The 20,018-nt window shown below is 36.4% G+C and overlaps 3 protein-coding genes across 3 annotated transcripts; 2 read left to right on the forward strand and 1 right to left on the reverse strand.

Moving 5' to 3' along the window:
* Positions 1–614: 614 nt before the first annotated feature.
* Positions 615–5,753, forward strand: LOC107810031 (protein LNK4-like). The gene is made up of 6 exons (XM_016634753.2): positions 615–954; positions 1,983–2,341; positions 2,492–2,741; positions 4,180–4,299; positions 4,389–4,501; positions 4,971–5,753. Exons 2-6 carry the CDS (start codon positions 1,992–1,994, stop codon positions 5,176–5,178), a joined length of 1,041 nt encoding a protein of 346 aa, XP_016490239.2. The 5' UTR covers positions 615–954; positions 1,983–1,991; the 3' UTR covers positions 5,179–5,753.
* Positions 5,754–13,090: 7,337 nt separating this feature from the next.
* Positions 13,091–14,358, forward strand: LOC107810029 (cytosolic sulfotransferase 15). Its single transcript, XM_016634751.2, has one exon. It carries the CDS (start codon positions 13,209–13,211, stop codon positions 14,226–14,228), a length of 1,020 nt encoding a protein of 339 aa, XP_016490237.1. The 5' UTR covers positions 13,091–13,208; the 3' UTR covers positions 14,229–14,358.
* Positions 14,359–14,726: 368 nt separating this feature from the next.
* On the reverse strand, positions 14,727–15,248 carry LOC107810030 (putative RING-H2 finger protein ATL69). Its single transcript, XM_016634752.2, has one exon. The coding sequence runs from the start codon at positions 15,246–15,248 to the stop codon at positions 14,727–14,729; it is 522 nt and encodes a 173-aa protein (XP_016490238.1).
* Between the last annotated feature and the right edge of the window lie 4,770 nt (positions 15,249–20,018).

Genomic DNA, 20,018 nt, shown 5'->3' on the forward strand with positions numbered 1-20,018 from the left:
TTATTGGGTTATTATTATATCATCTTTGATGATTTGGGGGATCCTTATCGTAGTACTCTGTTTGGCTTACTGTCTGCTTGTCGAATAACATTTTCTTATAGGAGTGTGTTGTTATTTCTTTCACATCTATTTAGTTATTTTTGTCCAATGATTCTGGTGGTATAATTGGTGGTGTAGTAGTTATGTCTGCACATGTAGGTATTCTTACAGAGTGGAGAGAGTTTCTCTGACTAGCTTGCCGTAACTTCTAACTTCACTCCTTTGAGCATCACGTGATTGGGCAAGCTTGTATTAATCCAACTACTCCTGCTGTGCTCCTATTTTGTTGACACGTGTACACGATTGATTACGTGGGCCTTCTTTTCCTTGGCCACGCAACCAAGGAACCAATAACGTAATCCACGCCTCTTTGGTTTGTGGCTCACAATCATTTGCTTTACAATTTGAGGCTCATATTCCTCCATCTAAATCTGATAGCTGATTGGTCCACGTGTCACGTGCTTCCAATTTTGCCTTTTAACACCTACTTTCTTAGGTTGGGATGTGTGGCTATGCGAGGAAGTTAGAATGTTAGATTCGAGAAATTTATGCTTCTGGAAGGCTATTTTCGTCCTTACAACTCTTCGCTGTAAAACAAGCTTTCATTTTCGTGGACACAAATAAAGTAAAATAACTCTTAACAATATAAAACGTCGATTAAATTTATGCCATTGCAATTTACATTTACAATACCATTACCGCCTCTGTTTCCTAAAGTTTGCTGAATTGCTGCTAATATTGCGAATACAGAAAAATATATATTACACCCAAAGGTCACTGCCTTCCAAAACAGTTTCTTCATTACTCTCATAAGCCAAACAGAATTCTATCTTTACTTCGCCTATTGCTGTCCTCCATTTCTTGTGCTATTTTGGGAAAGTTTTCTTCCTCATTTTTTCTTGTATTTCCTAAAAGGTAAGCTGTTTTCGTTGTTTTCAAAGTTTATACTGCGTGAATTTGCAGTTTGAGTAGGTCAATATGCTTTGTTGTGTTGTTGAGGGTGGTTCTTGAGCAGGTTTTTAGTGAATTATGGTGTAGTTATTTCAATTACAGATAAAGAAATGGAACTTATGGAAGAAATTTGCAAAGTACATCTGCTACTGTTTTTTTTAAAGTTTGTCCAGTTTTTGTGTTTGTATTTTCTTCATAAAATTTGAGATTTTTTTTAGTTTTTTTTGTCAAGAAGACTTTGACTTTGGCTTTTGATCTGCTTATAAGCTTGTCCTATCAAAATTTATGGTTGAAATAAGTTGATCAATTCTGTTTTCTTTCATCTCTTTTGCTGTTATTAGAGCTTCATGAGCAGTTCGAATTCTTGCAAATTATTATCTTTGTTCTTTTCTGAAATCTAAGCTGGTTAAATGTTACTAACATCCGTGTAACTGTCTCTATTATTAAAACTTCTTTTCTTCTGATTAGTATCTTTGAATGGGGGTCTAGGTCTTATAATCTACAATAACTTGTAATTGAAATCTGAGATGAGAGCTTTGTTTTTTGGTAATTGAGATGAGTTTTTATGTGTCCGAGGGTTTGCCGGAAACAACATCTCTACCTTCTCGTAGGGTAAGGCCATAGTACACACTACTCTCCCAGATCTCACTTGTGGGATTACTCTTGGTTTTTTGTTGTTATTGTTGTTGGTGGTAATTGAGATGAGAGTCTCTCTATATGTGTATTGGGAAATGACAAATAGGTACGGGAAATAAGTTGATTATATTTGTGTTTAGCTGTGTTAAGATTTATTTCAATGACTTTTGTGTGTCTTGTGTCTTGAAGATTTATTTCAATGACTTTTGTGTGTTTAGTTGCACTTATGAGATGAGTAACTTTTATCAAGCTTGAGGGTTATTAAGCTTTCTCAGTGATGTGCTATCTTGATTTCTCAAATCTTTGTAGTTGCTCCAAAAATCTGCATTAATAACATTTGATTGCTATTTTACCAGGTTGGTCTTATGGAGTGGTTTTCTCGAGTTGATGTTGGTGATCTTGTTGTTCCTAAAGGCTTAGAAGATGGTTTTCCACCATCTCCTGACAGCTGGTCACAGTGGGAAACACCATTTGGGAATTTCAAGTCAGAAATGAAAAGGAACAATATAAGGTTATACGTTGGATCTGAAGATTGTAAAGTGACCAGGAGCGGCGTTGACTTGAAAAACTTGGGAATTCACGAGGAGAATTTTGATAATTTGGCTAGCCAAGATTCATACTGTGATATGGACCAATGGTCCTCATATCCACCTGACCAGCTGGAATCTCATCTTGATAACTTGGCCTCGATCGATCAGTTGGATGATGTGTTCCTGTAAATCTCTAACTATTATTGAATTATTTCGGTCTATAGATGTTGAATTGGATGGGATAATCCGGGTAGTTGGTATGCCATAGCAGGCTTACATATTCATTTCTCATTTCTCTCGAATGACTGATTATGTTCTTATACTCTATTGTGCAGAAGTTCCTTACTCGAAGAATGTCCAACTAGAATGGATGCTTCTGATGAGTCATCTGATTTATCAACAAATTCACAGTGCAGCGTGCTGCTGGCTGATAATCAAGCAGGAGATGATTATTCAAATCCAGAGCACGTTACAAGCAACGCTTGTAGTGCCGAGAGTGCCAAATATTACTCCGCACATGCTTTTACTTCGCCAATGGATTGGGAGAGTCATCAAGAAGTTAATAATTCTTATTTGCTGGAAAAGGTGATGCTTTTGCTCATTTTTGTTTCTGAAGGGCATGAATTTTCATGTAGCAACTCCATTCAATATTGAAGCTGGAGTTGACTCATCAACCCCAGAAGAACTTAAGACGTCACTGCATCTAAATTATGTCATGTGAGATCTATGACTATCTAGCTGGACCAGCCGATAATCTGATTGGTCTAAGTATTTATAGTGAGCTTCAGTTCGTTGTGATGTCTTACATGAAAAAGTCTCTTTGGCTCACATGGAGTTTTTAGTTTTGCATTGAGGCAGATGCAGGGAACAAAGCAGGTTACGTCTCATGCTTTTCAGTGGAGGGAAATATTGGGAATATTTGACTAGCATTCAAGCAGGGGCGAACCTTGCATGATTTTTGAGGGTTGAACTAAAATTTGAAGGTAAAAAATCATAACATCTTAAAAATCTCTAGAAGAACACAAATTTGAATTTTCTCTTTCCTGGGAACTAAGCTTGGAGCAGCTTCCCCTCTTTCTGACCTATGGAGGTCCGTCCCCGCATAAAGATGGCTTAGTGTAGCAAACTTCATGCTTGTGGGTGACATATATATTTGGATAATGTTGAACAGAAAAACGTTTTGAACGTATTTGCTGGTAATTGGTTTCAAGTATTAACTGAACTATCATTTGTTATCACAGAAACTAATGTGACCAACTTGAGACAGATGCCATGGCCTAAAATATTTAAGGCAGGCTAGTGTTGCGTTGTTCTGTTATAATTTCAGCGTTTCCAGTGCGTTGGTTCAGGATGAGAATTTCATAAAGGAAAAAAGAAAAACTATAGGAAGTTGTTGGGTTGCATCCATCTATCTCATTATCGTTTTTGTCTTTGTCTTCAAATCTGAATCCTTTCTTTGTTAGTTTAAGAGCTGTCTGTTGCTAATGAATTGGATTTTTGTGCTTTGCGTTGCCACTTCCCAGTTTAAACATTTCAATTAAGCATATTAATTTTCATCTTAGGGTTTGCTTTTGGGCCTAAATCTTTTTGTGTCAGTGTGAACAAGTGATGATTTTTTAAGCTTTTGCTTTCAGTGCTGTAATAGAACAGTCAAATTAAGTACGATCAAGCAACAACTGTTATTGAACTCAAATGGTCTTATACGTTTGATTTGTTTTCTTCTTTTTTCAAAGTTTTTGTTTTCCCTATTTTATGTTGTGAGGGCTAGGTCAGGTGTAGGAGCAGAAATGGAGGGAGATAACTTCTTGTTTCTAAGTTTTGGTTTTAAGGGAAGACATCATAAAGCCGCTAGGCAGTTGTTTACACATTTTTGGATCTTCATCTCATGGTAATTAGTAGAAATTAACATGTGCATACACGTTTATTCTCATTTATGTCGAGGTACTTTCATTCCAATTAGTTTAAGTGCGCTGCTTAGTTGATCTGGGTTCCGAAGCCTAAATCATTAAATTTTATGCTCTAGGCACCAACTGCAGAGGTTGCTGTGAAATTGGAGCATGATAGAGGAGATAGTAGAGTGAGTGACGAGGAAATATCCATGGAGCAATCTGTCCTACAGCACCTTGAAAGTCTCACAGCTCAGGTAATGAAGGCTTTAAGTTTTGGGCTTACCACCATAATATTAGCAGCGACATGACCTTACTGAATTTGTGCTTATCTTGATACTACCAGTTGACTGAGGAAACCAGAATCTGCTTCCGGGATTCTCTATACCGTCTTGCAGATAATTCAAAACATGATGAATGTCAGAGGTGGAATGTTCAGTCAGATCAAAGTTCTAGGGGGTAAGTGCAAAAGCTCATTAATTGTTTTAATTACTGAAAATAGATTAGAACTTTGAGCTTGTTAGTGAGTTGTTACACATGATGTTGTGGTTCATGATTAGAGAGACTATGATGGATATGTTTCTTATCTGCTCTGCCTGGTTGAGATCGTTAGAGGAAATTATACCTTGACTTCATAAAAGCTTCATTATTTCTTGTACTTCATGTGCTAAAAATATCGTAAAAGCTTAATTGTTTTATCACTTATGTACTTTCTGTGCTCAAGATCTCACTAGTGCCGTTGGAAACGGAGAAATAAAAGAAAAAGTGACTGTAGAGGTTCATTTGAAGCTGAAAATACACACCTTAATAATCCAAGGGTAAATGCAGCATGAAATTCTTGTCGCCTTTAGATAAAAACTAGACTGGACAGTATTGTATTCCTGGAATTATCGTCAACATTTTTCTCATATTGAAAAAACAAAATCAGGTTAAGCAAAGAAGAGACAACAGAATTGCAGACGAATGTAATTGACAGAACTGTTGCCAACCTATTGTTCAGCAACATAGATTTTGGTGCTTCTGGAGGTTCATCTTTGGACTTGGCAGAAGCCACCGACACAAGACAGCATTCGGGTGGTATGTTGTGGCATATTTCAGGTTCCTCGGGTTGTGATGTGCCTACCTTTAGCAGATAGACGGTGCATTCTTGACTCTGCTCAAACCTTTCTTGAAAGTGGAACAATGAAGTGGGTTGATTGGCGATACTCTGTATCCTAGTGCTTATGCTTCCTTCAAAGATATTACAGCACGGTCGTCTTATGTTATTTGGCCTGATCAGATCCGGCTAAGTTTTGACAAAAGCTTGTATTGTAGGCATGAGTAGAGACTAAATACATCTACTTTTGCGTCTGCTAGCTGATCAGTTATTTCTTTCATATGATAGTGTTGGCAGAGGACTATCAGCTCCAAGAGCTCAAGACTCACGAATACTGTTTTGTGTAGAGGAAAATAGGTAAAACAGTTGAATCCTGGCATTTCTTTGGACTTACCAGGAGTTATGTAAGTGGCGAAACGCTTTAAAGGGGCCCCTATTTTTTCTAAGGCTCCAGACATCTTACTTAAGGAAGAAACTTTCCAGTGTTCTTTTTGAATGTTGGAAACTGCTAATTTCTTCCAATTTGCGTAGTTTCAGTTGTTTTAGTTCTTGGTAGGAGTTGTAATATATAGTTATTTTGACACTTCATATGAGTAAACATGGGACTTGAGGCAAGTTTGAGTATGGTATGTACATATGGTTGATCGTTAATTTCCTCATCTTTTTTGGTTCGAATATTTAGAACTCCATATTATTGCTCTACTTATGAATTCCAATATAGTCATAATGTGGCGCCTACCGAACTTGTGTCCTTGTGCGGCAGTTTAGGGCTGTAGGCATTTCAAGTTCTGTGGCAAAATTGGTCATTATCTGGACAACTATATCTCGTAACACATCATTAGCATATATATATATATATATATATATATACTAGTCTTAAGTTACGGGCTTTGCGTGTATCCAGAAAACTAAATATAAAATTTAAAAAATATTTTTGTTACGATTTTTCAAAGAATTATCAAATAATACATATTAAAAAATTTCAAATAAAGAGGTTGGGATATTTTCTATATTAATAATTTGCTTATTTAAAAATCTTTTGGTAAGGATATTAATTTAACAGGATCTTGATAAATATTTTTTTTGCTAAAATAACAAATGTTGCCATAATAAATCATAAGTTATAAGGACAGATCGGCTTTAACATTCTTTACCTAAAATTGAAGGTCCTAAAGTTCCATCACATTTATAAGTATTAATTTTGATTTTAATTTGATTTTGGGAAAATCAGTTTTGAGTTTAATTTTTGAAATAAGTTATTTTTTTGTATTATTTTATGTCTGAAATGGAGATGGCTTATTCATCTATTTATTTTTTGAGTAACTGCCGAAGGTTTATTATACAAACACTATATTAACATTAGTTTGATGAATTAGGTTACAGAGCCAGAAATCGATGCAGATTCTTTATTTTGTAGTTCTCTAATGATTATTGAATTATATATAGGTAAAATGTTATTTGAGTTTAAATTAAATACCTAAATATTAGGAGTTCATACATAGTTCAAATAAGAAAAAGTTTAATATCAAAATCTTAAATATTAGGAGAATAATTAAATATATCCAATATGGCATTTATTTTTAAATGGTAAAAAATGCGAACAATATTTCGCTAATGGCCTTCGTTGAATATATATATATTCAACTGTGTTGTCCTCTCCCCCACCCCCACGAAAGGTTTTAACTCAAAACTCTGCTCTGATACCTCCTAAAGCGAAACAGACACGCCCATAAAAAAAAAAAAAAAACCTCTAAGATATTACAATTAATTAGTTTTTTGTAATGCAAAACGGGCCTAGGTTAGGCTCTGGGACAGATCATCTTGTCTACTTTGGGTGCCCCGGATTCTCCCTATTCATTGTGATGCCAAATCATGCGTCAGGATTTGCTCCTTATTTTGGACGCAGAAGATATCTATTGGAGGATTTAGTACAAGTAATTACTTTTTTTATGAAGTACGAGGTTAAATAAATGTTAAACGTGGGTTGAGGACAGATAGCGATATATGACATAAATAAATTGAATTACCAAACGAACAAGCAACCACTCAGATATCGATTTGGCGAGTTTCCTTTTTGCAAAAATCCACATATTGATGTACATATTAATTTGAAGACTACTTTTCTAGATTCTTGAGATTTAAAGTTATTAATAATTTTTTTTATAAATAATTTATTCTCCTAAGATATTATTGATCGATCTTAGGTAATAGAATCAAATTCAATAAGTTGGCAATTTGATAGTGAAATCATTTTTGAATGTTCTAAGAGCAGCTATATGTAACTACCCCACTTGTCGTTTTAAGAATTTACGCTCCGTTCAGCAACTAAAGGTTTCGAGCAGCTTCGTAATACATATTATGACCCGAGGGTGTGGTCGATTTTGATTTTCGGAAGATTCAGAATTAAATTAAAAGAACAATTATCATTTTTGAGGTTTAAATGAAAAGAGTTGACCGGAGTTTGACTTTTGAGAAAAACGACCCAGGAATGAAATTTTGATGATGTCAATAGCTTCGTATGGTGATTTTGGATTTAGGAGCGTGTTCGAAAATTATTTGGAGGTCCGTAGTGGAATTAAGCTTGAAATGGCGAAAGCCGAATTTTTGAAAAATTTGACCTGGGGGTTGACTTTTTGATATCGGGGTTAGAATACAATTCTGGAAATTTAAATAGATCTTTTATGTCATTTATGACTGGTGTGCAAAATTTGAGGTCAATCAGACGTGATTTGATAGGTTCCAGCGTCGTCGTAGAAATTGGAAGTTCCAAAATTCATTAGGCTTGAATCTATGCGTGATTCGTGTTTTTAGTGTTGTTTGATTTAATTTGAAGACTCGACTAAGTTCGTATAATATTTTGGGACTTGTTGGTATATTTGGTTGAGGTCCCGGGGACCTCAGGTGGTTAACAGATCGAATTGGGAGTTGGAGGAATTGCTGAAGCATTTCAGCTTCTGGTGTAATCGCACCTGCGGGTGGGTGACCCCAGGTGCGGACTCGCACGTGCTGAAGGGAGCTCGCAGATGCGGCCCTGGCGTGGGTACCCTCTGGTCGCAGGTGCGACAAAAGGAGTGCAAAAGCGGAGCCGCTCCTGCGGGGGAGTGATCGCTAAAGCGGGAGTCGAGTGGGGGAGGACTTCGTAGAAGCGGACCATCGTCCGTAGGTGCGTACGTGCAAGTGCGGCCACTTTATCGCAGAAGCGGTCCCAGGCCTCTTAAGCCATTTTCGCACCTGCGATGGAATTTCTGCAGGTGCACCGTCACAGGTGCAGAATCGCTGGGCAGAAAAAGGCCAAATTCGAGGGTTTTTATCCCATTTTCAATTTTGGGACTTTGAGAGCTCGGATTAATCGTACGAATTTTATGTATTGACATATTTGGCACGAAAGTTGTCTGTGCGATTGTGATAGAGATATGGGCACGAGGTACCGTAAGAATATGAAAGGAGGGCTGAGAACCGTATTTTATGATTATGATATGAGATATTTATTTGAAAGAGTTTTATATTCGAAGGATACTTATTTGAAGAAATATATTTGGAGGGTTTTTATTTGAAGGAATTATATGTGAAAGACTTGTTTAATTGGTCGTACTTGTGTTTTCTTATTCGTCTGAGTAATAATTATGGTGTTCTTGCTGCCTTACTGTTTATATCACTAGTTGATTATTGTTGCTATCACTGCTATTTATTTTCGATTATTTTTGTATGTCTCAGGTTATTTGACTAGTGAGTGCCTTGACTATACCTCGTCACTACTCCACTGAGGTTAGTCTTGATACTTACTGGGTACCGACTGTGGTGTACTCATACTACACTTATGCACATATTTTTGTGCAGAGCCAGGTAATATGGAGTCAGTTGACCACTCGCTAGCAGTATGTAACTTGCTGTGGAGACTTAAGGTAAACCTGTTGCTGCGTTCGCAAGCTTCGGAGTCACCTTCTGATGTTGTACTTGCAATGTTTTATCTCTACTTCAAAATAGTTGTATTTATAGGCTTTCTAGTAATTCAATAGAGTTTATGACTTGTACTATCGGGTTTTGGGATTGCAAGTATTGTATAGAGATTTCTACTTCGCATTTGTCAGTCGTTATTTAATATTGTTATTATTTCGGTGAACGTTAGACTTACCTAGTTCCTAAGACTAGGTGTTATCATGACATTCTACGGAGGGAGATTTGGGTCGTGACAAGGTAGTATCAGAGCTAGGGCTGCTTATCGGACGGATTGGGCAGTTATTTGCTCTTTACGGTTTGGCTTATTAGTTATCGATTTTTAAATGTATTAATCCGCTAGCCACCCGATAAGATATCTGGCGGATTGGTATCGGTTTAGCTATTATCAGGCGGTTATCGATTTAGTTTCAGTTGATTGAAACTTAACATACTTCAACACAGTGTTGGGGAGTACATCCCCGAGACAACAATATAGTCAACATTTCTCATACATATATATCAACTAAATTACACCATGAGACCATATTACTGGATATCAAATACTTCTTTTATCTTCTCATACTACATTCAAGTGGATGGTAAGAGATTGAGAAGTGCACAACAAAATACATCAACAATATCATTTGAACAAATTTCTTACTGTTTAAGAAGATGACAAACTGTTAAAAAATAAAAATACAACTTGGTTAAGATTGAACTTAACCAATTTGATAATCCAGTTGCGAAGTCCGCTACCATATCCTCTATCAAGATGATATGTTGGCGGGCTTCCATCGAGGCACATTATTTGATGTCTCATAAACAAATAAATACTTAGTACTCATAGAAGTCTACATGTGATTCTCTTTACTCTTTGTTGCTTAATGTATTGTGCAGTGGCACTGTGAACTATGGTGATGTTGACAATCAGTTCTTTTTGAGCCATAATAGTAGTCAATATTGCTAGCAATGCTAACAAGAAGTTGGTTCCCATCCTGCAAAATATTTAAATTATTAAGCAGTTGTTGGTTCGTGCTTATATTGCCTTTTTATTTATTCGTGTATTACTATTATTTATTATGAAACCTCCCACACTGGTAATAAATAATTGAATCTTTCTTCTAAAGTTTAGAGAGCAACAGTAAACAAGTTCAATAATATGGATAAAAATAAATTTCATATATATATATATATAATCTTTCTGGAAAAATATATATTCTTAACGGATTATCCGTTAAGAAAATTGAATAATCCGCCCCCAAACCGATAAGCCGTTAATAAAAAAAAATTAATTTGTTTTCCGTCCGTTAAACTGTTAACCCGATACCAATAAGCCATTAAGCTTTGGTTTCGGTTCGATTTTCGATTTCGGTTCGATTTTGAACACCCCTAATCAGAGCCCTAGGTTCATAGGTACTACGAGTCATAAGCGAGTTTAGTAAAGTCTTGCGGATCGGTACGGAGACATCTGTACTTATCTTCGAGAGGTTACAGAACTATTAGAATAGTTTCACTTCATTCATTCCTATCGTGCGAGTTTATTGTTCTCGGTGTTTGGGGGGCCTAAAGCCAAACTTCACAGAGAGGCACTAATATTAAAAAAAAAAAATAAAATCGCCATATATATTTTTAGAGATGCAGTTAGTCAAATCATTTAAGAGTTCTTGATTTTGTGGAACTATGTCAGATTTCGTAGTAACTTCTTCTAGATTTTCTTCTTGGATGTTATTATCATCTAACTCAACTCTATCAGTGACTTGTTCATTTGAAGAACATTCTCCCGTGTTTTCTTATTCAAGATGTTTATTATTTGTTAAAAATCTATCAAAGGCTCCCTTTTGGGATTTAATTAATTCTTCACATTTTTTTCCCTTTTTGCATAACCGGATTTAGGGGTGTTCATAAAAACCCCAAAAATCGAACCAAACCGTAAACCAAACCAAAACCGACAAAAAAAAAACCGATACTTTTATGGTTTGGTTTGGTTTGGTTTTGGTTTTGAATTTCAAAAAACCGATCAAATTTGGTTTGGTTTTGGTTTTAATCAAAAAATAACCGAAAAAACCGAACCAAACCGACTATAGAAGTAGCTATTTAAAATTTATTATTACACACACGTGTGTGTGTATACAAAATTTTTAAAATTTTGTAGTACATGTTAGTCGTTTATATTTTTAGTCTAGTTTTTTGCTATTATAATAATCTAATTCTTTGCCTTTACATTCTAGTTTGATTGGTAGTTTTCTTTTGCTAAGTACAAGAATTTATTTCATGTTAAAAATAATCGATTTTTAATTGAGTACTTAAATTATTCATCACTAGTTGATTCAACTATCATTAATATATCTTGGTAAATGATAGATTTCTCAAAGAGCAATTGGTTTGATAGTGTTACGTTGAAAATGTAGTCTCCGGAATATGTGTTTGGTAGTGTATGTCTCATATTTAAGAAAAAACTTGATAAATAACCGAAAAACTGAAAAACCGACCAAAACCGACAAAAATCGAATCGATAAAAAACCGACTTAATTGGTTTGGTTTCAATATTTGAAGAACCAACTTACTTGGTTTGGTTTCTTTTTATGGAAAAATCGAACCAAACCGAACCATGAACACCCCTAACCGGATTCATATTTTCTAGTTGACTTATTTAAATTGAATAAAATCTAATAATAACTAAAACAAAAATATATACTTAGGAAGTAAGAATATCAATAATGACAAATTTTCAATAAAAAAATATAATATAAAGTTAGAATAATAAAAATGGCTCAAGAATTTGATAAGTTGATATAACGGCATCGAAATAGTATTGCACTGCTTCAAAATAACGATTGCTTTTGTCTTGTTACAATGCTTGAAATTTTGAAGAAGACACCCAAAAGCAAACTTTGATCTTTTGTGAGCACACAAAACGGTAAGTCTGCAATGGAATATAAGAATAGTTAATAAGGAGAGACAATGAAAGAGACAATGAAAAAGACAAAAATATAGGAATAGTCACGTGGACTCATGTTAGGTGATAGCATATAATTATGCAAGAAATTAGACACCAACGGTCCCCACATAAAAGACAAAAAATTATTTTCTTCCAAAAAAATTCCCTTCCAACAGTATATGCACAATTTTTTATTTTTTATTTATAATATATAACATAAAAAAAAAAAAAAAGTGGGGCCCCAAAAAATTTGGGGCCAAGGCCACCCCTGGTAGTTGCTTGATCTCATAAGTCATAATAATGCGTCGAGAGTTATCATTTTTTACTTAATAAAAAAGAGTTTATTCGTTGCGTGAAATACCGTGGATGTTGGTAGAAGGTGGGTTTTGGAGACGTAGCAATATTGTATGAAAATAAATTGGACAACCAAAGGAAAAATTAACAATCACTTGATCATATATCATGTCAAAATACGTGCATTAATTCCAATTGTTTATGGTTCCTCTTTTGGTCCACTATTCAACAATCGATATATAGGTCCCCCTTTGCATGGTTTAAACGTGATAGCGACCAGATTAAAGATTTAAATTCTATATATGCATTCAATTTTTAAGGTTCTTAGCATTGAATCAATTATATTTTTAAAGTTATGAGTTTATATATATTATTTGTTACAATTTTAGGAAATTTTACACTAAAGTTTATAATCAGTGTCAAAAGTTATAGGTTTAACTGAACTCATAGCTTCAGGGGCGAATGTAGCATATACTCAGCGGGGATCAATTGAACTCATAACTTTTAACGCGGAGTAAAAATTTATATGTAAAAATTCATTAAAATTGTAAAAATAGTAGATACGAACCCATAACTTTAAAAATGTAATGAGTTCAATACTAAAAATTTTAAAAGTTGAACCCATAAGATTTAAATCCTTGATCCGGCTCTGCGTAACTTTGATGCTACATAGCAACCACCATTACACTGCGTCGAGATACACGTTGTACTATTTGGGTTTGCGTATTAAAAGTTGTTTTGCTTTGAATATTTTGAATTGGATCTCCCATGTTTTTCATGGATATAAAGTTAAGAAATAAGAACTGATACCATTTCACTACTAGTATTTATATAGCTCTAGTTTCTCATGCAAATCAAATCCATTTTCATTCATCACTCAGCTAGCAAGAACACTACTTAAAATGACTATAACAGATTTCCTCAAAAGCCAATCCAACAGTGAACAACCACAAGAAACTCTAAGCGAGGATCTTGATGAGTTTTTCACTTCTCTTCCCAAAGAAAAAGGGTGGAGAACACCCAATCTTTTCTTTTTCCAAGGCTTTTGGTGTCAACCCAAAGAAATCCGAGCCATAATTTCGACACAACAACACTTTAAAGCTCAAAACAGCGACCTAATAGTCGCGTCCATACCAAAATCTGGCACAACATGGCTAAAAGCACTCACTTTCTCCATTGTAAACCGCAAGAAATTCAACGTCCAACAAAAGAATATTAATCACCCTTTACTTACTCATAATCCTCACGAACTTGTACCCTTTCTTGAATACAAACTTTACGCTGAGTATAATTCCCCTCCTGATCTCTCTCTTTTACCTTCTCCACGCCTTATTGCTACTCACGTCCCATTTGGGGCATTACCAAATTCAGTTAAGACCACAAAATGCAAAATTGTTTACATTTGCAGGAACCCTTTTGACACCTTTGTTTCAGTTTGGCATTATATTGTAAAAATTAGACCTGAATCTTTAGGTCCTTTTACTCTTGAGGAAGCCTTTGATTTGTACTGTAGGGGAGTTACAGGGTTTGGTCCTTATTGGGAACATATGTTGGGGTACTGGAGAGAGAGCTTAGAAAGTCCAAATAAGGTGTTGTTCTTGAAATATGAGGATATGAAAGTAGATATGTGTAATCAATTGAAGAGATTAGCTGAGTTCTTGGGGTTTCCTTTTACAAAGGAGGAGGAAAAGGGAGGAATAATAAAAGATGTGTCAAATCTTTGTAGTTTTCAGAACTTGAGGGATTTACAAGTGAATAAGAAAGGGAAAGGGGCAATTTCAGACTTTGAAAACAGGAATTTGTTTAGGAAAGGTGAGATTGGGGATTGGGTGAATTATTTTACACCTTCCATGTTTGAGAGGCTTTCCAATATTATGGAAGAGAAATTAGGAGGCTCGGGGCTTACCTTCACAGTTTGTTAAGTCAAGAAACTAAGCATGCCTTTGGATATGTTAAGTTAAAAAAAAATGATATTTGTAATTTAAAATTATATTTGAACATGTATTTCACTTTTAAGGTTGTTTTGAAAAATTTAGTTGCTTTAATTCATACATTACTGATCTCTGTATTCTTTTTCAATCTTGTATCAGGCAACAAAAATGACAACTAAACCGTATACAAGTAATAATGAATTTTTGCTTATGCACAACTTTATGTAAGTTTACGGAAAATGTATAGGTATCTTCCAAAACTATACTTTGACTTAATTTTTTAAAACACGAAATGTGTTATAAAGCACTCAAAGGTAACAAAAAATGGAGAATGATAAAAAAACAAGAACTTCAACAATTTCTACATAAAATTTAGGAACAAGATTGTACACAAATTGTAATAAGAAAACAAAAATAAAAGGAGAGAATTCAAAACAAGAAGTACTATACAAATTATAACGTATTTAATTAATACCTACACCTTTGCAACTACATCATCTCTGATAATAAGCCAAGGGTACTAATTGGGCAAGAGGAGTAGTGAGCATAGGCGAAGTTTGAACCGACAATTAGAGAATTAGGTGGAGAGCTCCTACAAATTGGACAAGTCCCACTCTTCCGCAACCATTCGTCAACACAATCTACATGGAAACAGTGTTGACATTCCGGTATACAACGAACCAAATCTTTCGCACAGTAATCAGACAAGCAAATAGCACATAGATTTGCATTAGTTGGACTGGGTAATCTCTTGCTTTCACCTAACACCACTTTGGGAAATGACTCTATAACGGGCTGATCCAATCCTAGGAAGTAACTATAAATAATCCCATTAGAAGATGCAGGTGTGAAGTCTTCAGTGTTAGAAGAAGCAGCTAATTTGACGCGCAAACAAGCGTAGGAAGCAAACATGATAAGGCAAATGAGAATCAAAATGCCAATGACAATGGCGATACCATATCTGAGGCTAATTACTCCGCTTGCGGAATCAGGTAAGTTAGCTATGGACATTTTGTGTGTGTGTGTGTGTGTGTGAAGATATAGCTGCAAATTAAATGGAAGAAGAAATGAAAAGCGTTGGAGCGAGGGTCAGCGGATGAATCGGAAAGAAATTAATGAGGTTGGACCGGAGAGTAAATGTTGTCAGAACCAAATAAATGAAAAATACTATGTTGATAATGTGCATGAAAAATTAAATGTCTACAGAGTGTTTGAAAATGAGATGTGGGTCAACTTTGGGAATTGGGCTTAGCAGGGGCGTATCCTTATGGAAAAATAATACTATATATATATATATATATATATATATATATATACTTTTTCGGCTATCGAATATAAATAGTTTATGACGCGGGTTAAAAGTGAAAAAAAACCCTATATGTTCTTTTGTACTAGGTGCATCCGAAGCCTGTACTTTCGATGCGGAACATTAATTTATGCGTAAATATTTATTAAAATTATAACAAATAATTGATATGAACCGATAACTTTAACAATAGAATGGTTCAATATTAAAAATTCTAAAGGTAGAACCCATAAAATTTAAATTCTGAATATGGCTACGAAGCTTAGAGTTTGCCATGCTAGGAGGAAACTCGGAATTGAAAGTGCTTATTGTGGAACAAAGTATGACGTTGATTTCGTCTTGAACTTACCAATTTTCATCGGGATATGTTTTTAGCAAATATATATACACACATAAACATATTAACATAAGTTCCCCTTAAACTTGTCCGGAAAACTCGATTGCCCACTTTAACTTTACGAGCGTTTATTTACCCCTTATTCTAATTCAAAGTAAATTTAATACCACCCCAAATGTTGACATGGCAAATAATTATAGTAAAAAAATAGGCGCATAGGATTGTAAAAAAACAAAAAAAATTAGAATTTCTCCCCTCCCTCTCTTCTTCTTCACGGTTCTTCCGGCAACTTTTCTGAATTTGAACATTGTTGTAGAGCTTCATTACTTTGTTAACAGTGTTTACCCTAAAAAACGGATAACAATTAAATTTGTAAGTGGTTTTAAGAATATGCGGATTAATTCGATACGAACGATAAATTGCGTTAGATTAAACAAATAAAGATATAGTAAAGTCAAACCACGCGATGATGATGATTCCAGCCTTGATGAAATATCCACCCTCGATCCGGATTCACAATGGCTAGCACTGATGAACGAGAATAAGAAGTATGAATAACAGTGAAAATAATAGTATATTTCTTTGGGATGCATGTTATCATGTTTCCAATGAATAATCAGACTCCCCTTTATATAGTAGGGGAGTTTTACCCTAAGTACAATTCTATAAAAGGTAAAAATCTCCCGTTTAACTAACTACTGGATTCTCGTCGGTACGTGCCGAGATATGCGCCGTGATACCCGGCTGACCGCGGATATCACGGCCTTCTATTAATCGTGTTCGATTGCCCAATAATGCTCTCCGAAGTCTCTTGAGATTTGGACCGATCCGGGGTCATGGCCTCGATATACTCGAGGGCGGGCGTTGTGCCCCCGATGTCTGACTCGGTGAGTCCCTTACCTCGATTCCAGTTCCTTGTCATCGCGTTCCTTACTCGATTTATTTTATCGGGAAACGGGCCGAATCAAGGGTCCGGTTTCACCCGTATACAGATAGTCCCCTTGTTTCTCTAAGAGTAAGTTTTACGGAATCGACGAGGAACGACATGAGTTCTTCGATCTCTTCTTCAACACGTTGCGACACAAAACGACAAAGAAACCGAAACGTCCCATTAGTCGCGTCATAATGACCTCAAATTACAGTCTTCTTTTATCCCTTAGTATTCTTACCTTTGTTACTCAAGATTTCTCAGTACGTCACAAAGTTTTTACTCATCCTTTACTCAAGCCAACACATCTGAGCTTTGAACTTTCACCCTTTCTATATCTTTTTCAAGTTTTTGCAGATAACAATGGCCAAAACCTCCAAATCTATTCCCCAAAAGGTCGCCTCTATCTCCCAACCGACTGTCAAAATCAACGAAACCGCTCCCGATGTGGTCGACCTCAGGAGGTCCGCCGCTAACGTTGCTACCGATGAACCGACTCATAAGCCTCCCTTGAAGATATTCATTCCCGGGGGTTGTTCGGTCGCTGACGTCTTCAAGGTTGAGAAGCCTTATTCGGTGCAGGGTCGGCGTGAAGAGGCATCGAGATACATTTGCTTGATCACCGAAGATGACCTCCCAGCGGTCCGAAAGGACTGCAACTGAGCCGATAAGGACATAGTGGTCCCCGAATCCGAACAGGCCATTACTACCCATGTTGAGGGATACCTAAGTGTTTACACTTATCCCTTCACACTGGGCCTGATGGACCCGGTCATTATAGACTTCTGTAAGAGGTACGAGGTATGCCTCGGTCAACTCCACCCATCGCTGTGGAGGATTGTAATCCTCCTTCGATTTTTTGTGAACAACTCTTGTTGGCTCACCGTGGATCATATACTCCATCTGTATAGTCCCCGAATCTTCTAAGGGGGACTGATAAAACTCGTGCGCCGGGCTAGTAAAGCCCCATTCTCAAGCATCAATGAAGATCAGGATCGAGGCTGGCAGGGACGCTTTGTCCGGGTGAGGACCTCGGACTTGATTCAGGCCGAATTTAGGTTATTCCCCGAGAAGTGGAATACATCACGTAAGTACAACTTTCCTTTGAATGTTGATTTCATGTTCATCTCTTTTTTCCTCATTGGTATTCATGGCGGTGCAGCTGTAGCTCGAGTCCCAAATGCTATCCATCGGTTAAAGGAGTGGATCGAGGGCATTGTTTCATAGATGCCCTATTCCGAGCGCTCGTGGTGCAAACTCTCGAAGGGCCGCTGGGAGGCTCATTCCCATGGTAGGATCTCTTTCCCGAATAAGTCGCGTTAGGATTCTTCTCCTAGCATCAGGTTCTTATTTCTTTTATTTCCTTTTTGCAGGTTTGCCTAAGACCGTCGAGTTTAGGCCTCCGGTCGGGGACGAGGACTTGCCCGCTAATTCTTTTGCTTCGGAGCAGCCCAGAGCCACAGTAGGAAAGAAGAAAAGGAAGAGGGCCCCGAGTTCCCCGAGCTCGGAGAAAAAGAAAGCCAGGAGAAGGTTGGTTCGTAAGTCAAAGGAAAGCTCCAGCTCCCGAGTTCCCTATTCGGACTCACTTTATCGGCTTAGGGACGAGCTCGAGGAGGACGAAATTTTTGTGGCCCACGAGCCGTCTTTCCTTGAGGAGCATGTGGCAGCCGAGGGGGGAACGACGGAGGCAAATCCCCCTTAAGTACACGAGGCTGGCGTACGGGTGAGGGTTGAGACTCCTTGAGACGCCGGCTCCGGCCCACCCGGTGTCATAGAAATTTCAAGATCTCCCTCTTTCACAAAGTCTATGTTTGAAAATGAGATGTGGGTCAACTTTGGGAATTGGGCTTAGGGCATATCCTTATAAAAAAATAATACTATATATATATATATATATTTATATATTTATATATTTTTTATTTTTCGGCTATCGAATGTAAATAGTTTATGACGCAGGCTAAAAGTAAAAAAAAACCCCTATGTGTTCTTTGGTACTAGGTGCATCCGAAGCCTGTACTTTCAATGCGGAACATTAATTTATGCGTAAATATTTATTAAAATTATAACAAATAATTGATATGAACCGATAACTTTAACAATATAATGGTTCAATGTTAAAAATTCTAAAGGTTGAACCCATAAAATTGAAATTATGAATATGGCTACGAAGCTTAGAGTTTGCCATGCTAGGAGGAAACTCGGAATTGAAAGTGCTTATTGTGGAACAAAGTATGACGTTGATTTCATCTTGAACTTACCAATTTTCATCAGGATATGTTTTTAGCAAATATATATACACACAAATCTATATATATCACTATATAAACATATTAACATATGTTTCCCTTAAACTTGTCTGGAAAACTCGATTGCACACTTTAACTTTACGATCGCTTATTTACCCCTTATTCTAATTCAAAGTAAATTTAATACCACCCCAAATGTTGACATGGCAAATAATTATAGTAAAAAAAATAGGCACATAGGATTGTAAAAAACGAAAAAAATTTAGAATTTCTCCCCTCACTCTCTTCTTCTTCACGGTTCTTCCGGCAACTTTTCTGTACTTGAACATTGTTCTAGAGCTTCATTACTTTGTTAACAATGTTTACCCTAAAAAATGGATAACAATTAAATTTGTAAGTGATTTTAAGAATACGCTGATTAATTCGATACGAACCATAAATTGCGTTAGATTAAATAAATAAAGATATAGTAAAGTCAAACCACGCGATAAGGATGATTCCAGTCTTGATGAAATATCCACCATCGATCCGGATTCACAATGGCTAGCACTGATGTACGAGAATAAGAAGTATGAATAACAGTGAAAATAATAGTATATTTCTTTGGGATGCGTGTTATCATGTCTCCAATAAATAATCAGACTCCCCTTTATATAGTAGGGGAGTTTTACCCTAAGTACAATTCTATAAAAGGTAAAAATCTCCAATTTAACTGACTAATGGATTCTCGTCGGTACGTGCCACGATCTGCGCCGTGATACATGGTTGCCCGCGGATATCACGGCCTTCTGTTAATCGTGTTCGATCGCCCAATAATGCTCTCCGAAGTCTCTTGAGATTTGGATCGATCTGGGGTCATGGCCTCGATATACTCGAGGGGCGGGCGTTGTGCCCCCGATGCTTGACTCGGTGAGTTCCTTACCTCGATTCTGGTTCCTTGTCATCGCGTTCCTTACTCGATTTA

Source organism: Nicotiana tabacum, chromosome 19, assembly GCF_000715075.1.
Source record: "Nicotiana tabacum cultivar K326 chromosome 19, ASM71507v2, whole genome shotgun sequence".
In the NCBI taxonomy this organism is placed as follows: Eukaryota; Viridiplantae; Streptophyta; class Magnoliopsida; order Solanales; family Solanaceae; genus Nicotiana; species Nicotiana tabacum.

Bases quoted from the DNA above. Each gene is read 5' to 3' on its own strand.
- LOC107810031 (XM_016634753.2), top strand. From the start codon at position 1,992: ATGGAGTGGTTTTCTCGAGTTGATGTTGGTGATCTTGTTGTTCCTAAA. The intron at 2,342-2,491 runs GTAAATCTCTAA...TCTATTGTGCAG, and splicing joins CAGTTGGATGATGTGTTCCT to AAGTTCCTTACTCGAAGAAT. The intron at 4,502-4,970 runs GTAAGTGCAAAA...AAACAAAATCAG, and splicing joins TCAGATCAAAGTTCTAGGGG to GTTAAGCAAAGAAGAGACAA.
- LOC107810029 (XM_016634751.2), top strand. From the start codon at position 13,209: ATGACTATAACAGATTTCCTCAAAAGCCAATCCAACAGTGAACAACCA.
- LOC107810030 (XM_016634752.2), bottom strand. From the start codon at position 15,248: ATGTCCATAGCTAACTTACCTGATTCCGCAAGCGGAGTAATTAGCCTC.